The sequence below is a fragment of the Osmerus eperlanus genome, chromosome 4, assembly GCF_963692335.1.
Source record: "Osmerus eperlanus chromosome 4, fOsmEpe2.1, whole genome shotgun sequence".
Classification (NCBI taxonomy): Eukaryota; Metazoa; Chordata; class Actinopteri; order Osmeriformes; family Osmeridae; genus Osmerus; species Osmerus eperlanus.
The window spans coordinates 16,299,833-16,306,005 of NC_085021.1; the positions used below are offsets into that span (position 1 = coordinate 16,299,833).

A 6,173-nucleotide genomic window follows, 5' to 3' on the forward strand; every position below is an offset into this window, starting at 1 on the left:
CCCATCCACAGCCCCATAAACACAGATATAAACAGATCCACAAACACACACACACACAGACATTTGATTATGGTCTACTCCATATGGTCCATCCCTATGATTATCATTTACTAAGTAATAAGAAATCAGTGGAGAGACACATAATACACAGTTTGGACTTCCATTCGTCATCAGCAGTAGTCAGATGTATATTTTAATTGGCTGTCACATCGGACAAAGATGCCACATTATTACTGTAATGAGCAACAGCTCAAAGTAGTATGTAATTAAGGATCGGAAACCCCCTGAGGGACTCGAGAGAGAAGGAGGAAGTGAGTTATAGGTACCCTTCTATGCACTTCAACAAAAATAATTCTGAAGTATTGAGGAATGTGTCTTTCCAGGGTGGAGTGTGTGTTTGTGCGTTGGCGTGTGGTGCTGTCTGTACAGTACCTGGGAGAGAGAGTTGGCTGTTTGTGAAAGAGTTATTGAGTGTGCAATAAATGTATGTGTGAAAAAGGTTAGAAGGTTATAGTCTTAGGTCAGAGATCCTGTAGATATTATTTTGTCAATGAAGATTCACCTCAATTTAAAATTGTATTATTTTATGTTCTATCAAAAATGACAATTTATATTATGCAAACATGTATTCTGTATTGCTTTGAACCACTACCAAATCAGTTTGGCCGTGTTTTCTCTGAGTATGTAGCCTCTGCCCTTTGATTAACTCAGTTTGTTCAAGACAAGAACTGTTTGTTATCCTCTGCTCCTCTTCACTCTAAACACACACACACACACGCACACACTGAGCTGCCACAGGACAGCTAGTCACCCAGAACAGGGTTCCTTCAAAGTGTCATACAATGGAAGGAAAATCAGATGAGACAATGACAAATATTCATTTCTGCTCTAAAACAGCCAAATGGTTGAAAATGGAGATGCATGTACCCATTTAGCAGACCATTAGATTTGTATCCCTTTTCTACATAGATTCCACTATACCTGTGTATCTTAATTGAGGACTTTTTCTATGGTCAAGTTGTTTTAGTGTTTTTGTTTGAAAGATTATGACGTCAACAGTTCCTGTTTTCAACATCTCTCCACTTGTTCAGACCCTTTCAACCACTTAAAACGCTTTTATCATTGAAGCCTGGGATTGCACACAGTCATTTTTGCTAATCTTCCCACTGCTTACTGTTTACTTATTAGGGAACAAAACGTAGATGCAGTCAAAGGTCCTTAGTCCTTGAAAGAATGGGAACAGTGTAATAACATTGGCCGGGTTTCCCAGATTCGTTAAGAAGCTCTTACCGCTAAGAGCTTCTTAAGAGCGTTCTAAGAACGCTCTAGAACGCTCTTAGAACGCTCCTAAGAAGCTCTTAGCGTTAAGAGCTTCTTAACGAATCTGGGAAACCCGGCCAATATTGGTCGACTGGTGAGATGAGGACAAGAACCAAATACACAGCAACATAATGGAAAATGATGTACAGTAAGCCATTAGGCTATATTCTTTCAATGTCAGTGGACAGTTGATGAAGCTACAATGATGGATTCAATCTTGAATAGGACCATAAACAAAATTCCCTTACCGGTTGTAAATTGTTAAAGGTAAAAGCATGAATAAAATAGCACTACGATTGGAGAACTATAAAGTTTACATAAGTGATAATGCCAGACGTGTCCACCATTATCATAAAATTATGGAAGATGCTACGCAGCATGTCAGACTTGTGTATCAAGTGTTTCAATAAATTGTAAATGGAGGCTTTGACTGCATCCATGTTGATATGATTACTTATTTAGACACAGGCTCACAATCCACTTTATTCCACCTGGACTTCCCTGCACACATATTCTATACATGCGTAGTCATGTACCTCATATTCCATATACCATCTATGAGTCTGTTTGTCATTTTCAATCATCTGTCAGGGGTATAACTTCTCTGTTTGACATAGATAAAACATGTGTCATGCCTGTGACATCTCAGCTCTAAAGGTAAGCCCAGTCACCACTGGGCCCTTGAATAGCATACTGAATGTCCAATATATTTCTAAAAAAATAACTAAAGTAACCAAAAATTCTAAAAAGCTCCCTATACTGCACACATTGATCAGGACCATTGTTGTTGATAAAAGAACACATCTGGGAACTTACTCAACGAATCATCTGCACTGTAGTTCTACAGATGAAACATTTTCCCGTGTGTGAGAGAGACACTGTAGTGCCAATGGAGGTAATAAAGCAGGCGTCAGGCACTACCATAAAAGTGTGTGTTGACATTGACACTGCAACAACGTTATTGTGTAAGTCATGAGGTTGCCAGGAAGTTTAATTAACACTGTGCTGGCAGTAAAAAGTTATCCCTCAACACAGCCAAGCAGAGCTGTAGACAGAGGTGGGAGACAACCGTATAAGACATCATTGTGACATGGTTTGTGTGTGTGTGTGTGCAAATATGTGTAGCTGACAAACACGCTTAAGACATTTCCCAATGGTTTGATAAATGTGAGTTCTGCAAGGAATAGAAAACCATTAAATTAAAAAGTAGTAGTCTTTACAGGGAAATGTGTGGAAAGTTCAAATTTGTGTTAATTGAAAGATGAATCCCTAAGGGTGTACATGTGATAAGGATTGTGTACCCTTTTCTCTTTGCAGCTTGAAGGGGAGGAAGAGCAGAAGAGGTTTGAGGAAGGGAAAGAACGGTATCTTCAGAACAAGACAAAGAGACTGGCAGGCATAGAGAGAAAACAATGACATCACTCTCCACCACGATAGAAACCCAGGAACACCGTAGCACCATGCCATTCCGTTCCTGTCTTAAATAGCAAACCAAGAGAAAAATGTGTGACTTGGAAAAAAAGATGAGCTGCTTCTTTTAACTTTTGTTTCAGTGCGTGCAACACACCAAAGTGTCTATACTGTAACTGTATATGAAGGAAAACTATAAAAGTATTATTTTATCCACTAAATATTTATTTTTAAGAAGGCTAGACATGCATACATCTGTGTAAAACGTTCTGTATGTGCGTCAGAAGATAACAAATAAATATATGTGAGTAAAATAATATTCTACAAACAATCAGTTATTGCCTTACAACCTTGGTGTGTTCTCTGATGTCATTGTCTTGGGCCTGCCTTGGTGAAGAGTGCCACCACGATGCATCTTTTCTGCATTTTGTTATTCACAGAGATGTCAGCCCTGGGCGGCATGGTTCTGACTCAACAGTCATCTCTCTCTCTCCTCCTCCCCTCTCTCTGTCTGCACCCTTCTCAATCACCCTGTCATTGCCTACTCTAACTGTGTCTGTATTGCATTCTTTACATAGGCTTCAGATGTTTTACTATCTTCCTTCACCTCTATTTCCTTTTTGCATTCTCTTTATATTTTGATTGATATAGTACAGGATTCTCCAGTGGCCTGATGAGTTTGTATTTATTCAAGATAACAAGTGTGGCGTTTAACCTGTCCCTAGCTAAATTAATAGGAATAAACATAACATAAATATATTCAAAGCACTGGTTTTCTCACCTATTCCTTTATGACACATTGACATCATCTCATGACAATGGTCTATACAAAAATGGCTGGAGAACCCAAAAGGTTTAAGTGGAGGAGTTGTTTTACTTCAGTAAACATAAGGAAAATAGGGGGCTCTGAGATACTCTTGACATAAGTAGCTGGTAAGTGGGGGTAAATTATACTTGTGACTGTATATACCAGTTTTTAAATTAAACCCAAATGAATGGTGAATGATCAGTAAATGATGGAAAATGACAGAGCCGACTTTTGGAAATGAGCAAGGGATATTATTTAGCATCTGAGCAATCACTTTCAAATGTGCTAAATGTATTTATTGATGTTACACAGACCTGAGTTTCCCCATTACACCACACAGAACATTTAGTTTTTTATTTTCTCTAATTAAAATACAATTATCTCAAGCTACAGCAGTGGGGGAGCTAATTCTATTTTTATCCTCAGCGAAGTCCAGGCATCTCATGGGGGAAGGATGGGGGAGGGGGAGGGGGAAGAATGAAGGGCGACTGAGAAAGGAGTATGAAGAGGAAAGATACAATCTACAATATGTCTGATAGGAAAGTGGATGGTGGGAAATTTCTTTGGACGTACAAAAAATAGATAAACTGACAGCAACCATGATGTTGCGATAACAGTTGTTTTCAATTTTTCATTATAAATGACAGTTAAATAGAAAGAACTAAGCCAAGCTGGACCTTTTTCACACATTGCTCTTAGATAGAAAACTATATAACCTGTATATAACACTTATATCATAACACTACAAATCTCAAAGATCATTCAACACTTACATATAGCTTCCAGTGAGAATTGCAGCACTGAGCTGCAACCCAGTGTCGTGACAAACAAGACATTTGTAAGACGGATGATGCACACTGTCAGGGAGAATCCCATTAGGGCTCCTGGAAAAGGGATAAATGATCCAGCCAGGAAAGGACAAAAATCTCATGTTTCTTTTTCAACCAACATGTTTTGCATTCCCCAGCCCTTATACAGCAAGTAACAATCACTAGGCATTCGATAACAGCGAGGACAGTATTCTTCCATTGAGGACAGGGCCTACAGGAATATATACAAGCTCCCTTCCCTTGAAGGACATTAAGAAAATGAGGGAGTCAGGTGGCTGAGCGGTAAGGGAGTCGGGCTAGTAATCTGAAGGTTACCGGTTCGATTCCCGGCTGTGCAAAATGACGTTGTGTCCTTGGGCAAGGCACTTCACCCTACTTGCCTCAGGGGGAATGTCCCTGTACTTACTGTAAGTCGCTCTGGATAAGAGCGTCTGCTAAATGTAAATGTAAAATATTAAACATAAACACAAATCTGTCCATATTCTGTAGGGAATACAGCTTGGCTTCACTATTTATGCTTCATAGGCATGGCCGAGCTGTAAAAACAGACATTCAGTGGTAAGTATTCAGTAGTAGTGAACGTCTGCTTCATACAGGAAGTGGGGGCAGCCCTGAGCCAGCAGAGCCGGTGGGCGGGGATGCCTTCTGTTACTCTTTACTTCCAGGTCACCAAGCACCATACAGGAACAGAACGGTTATTTCTCTTCCTCCCATTCCTTCTGCATGCAATCCAATACACTGTGGTTTGTGTTCTATGGATGACTACTGAAATGTCTTCACACTGTGGTCTAATCCCTCTAATCTCTTTATTTGACCAAAGACCATCCATAGCCTGTCCTTTGTTAGCTGCTTGCCTGAAAAGTAAGTCTGTACTGTTTTCACTTAGTCGAGGAGAGAGACTACATTCATAATGACATTAAAGCAGTGTGTTTAGTTCAGCGGACAGGGTTTTACAGTGCTATACGGTATAATGCTATAATACTATTGACAACAGGCACACCACGCTACCCCTGCCCTGCCCTTCCCCACCCAAACTTCCATACTCACACTGGCTGATAGATTGTACAGATAAAGCAGTTTAGGCTTTCAAAAACCTTCTGTCAGAACTACTGCAGCACATAATGGTGCACATAAAAGGTCAACATAATGGTGATGTTAGAGGGATGTTTTTAGAAACATATTTCTTTATACTGACATGACATCAAGTGATTAGGTAGGCTAAACGTGAGTATAAATATTATTCATTATGAATATTGCCACGTGTCTCTCTTTTCCTAGTCTTGTACAGCATATAGCATACTGTATATATTAGCTTTTTATCACTGGGAACATTTTAAGTCCCAGAGGGAAAACTCATTCATGCAGAGTTATCCAGGAAAGGAGTCTAAGGTGTTACGTAACAAGCAGCCTACAATAACGTGAATGGAAATGGTACGAAAGGCGCATGGATAAAAGACAGAAAGACAGAAACAGAAAATTATTGATTATTAATAAAGATGCGCCTCTGAGCACTTGACAACGCCTTTCCCGTCGGTGACCGTATAAGAAGCCATTAAGCAGATATTCAAATTCCAGTCATTATTCGTGATTGGGTATCATGGTAGCCTATGACATACCATGTGTAAATTACTAGTTCACCAAACAAAATAATGTAATCTGCGGTTTATAAATGCGAAGGTTGTAGGCCTACATTATAAAACCAACATAGTCGTAGGCCTAATTGTTTTCTTGTCGATAGGGCTACATTGAATTGTTGATGACAGTGGCTTTACAAAATAAACTAAGTAAAAGTGGAAAACCCTCCT

General features: G+C 39.4%; 1 protein-coding gene across 5 annotated transcripts in view; it reads left to right on the plus strand.

Moving 5' to 3' along the window:
* acot7 (acyl-CoA thioesterase 7) overlaps positions 1 to 3,407 on the plus strand; it is a 29,602-nt gene extending 26,195 nt beyond the window's left edge. For 2 of the 5 annotated variants that reach the window (XM_062459620.1, XM_062459623.1), the window contains one exon: positions 2,638 to 3,406. In XM_062459620.1, coding sequence (XP_062315604.1) covers positions 2,638 to 2,736 — 99 coding nt within the window. In that variant the 3' untranslated portion in view covers positions 2,737 to 3,406. Of the gene's footprint in view, positions 1 to 2,637 lie in introns of all 5 variants that reach the window. The other 3 variants (XM_062459625.1, XM_062459624.1, XM_062459621.1) reach the window with 3 other exon arrangements.
* The last annotated feature ends 2,766 nt before the right edge of the window (positions 3,408 to 6,173 follow it).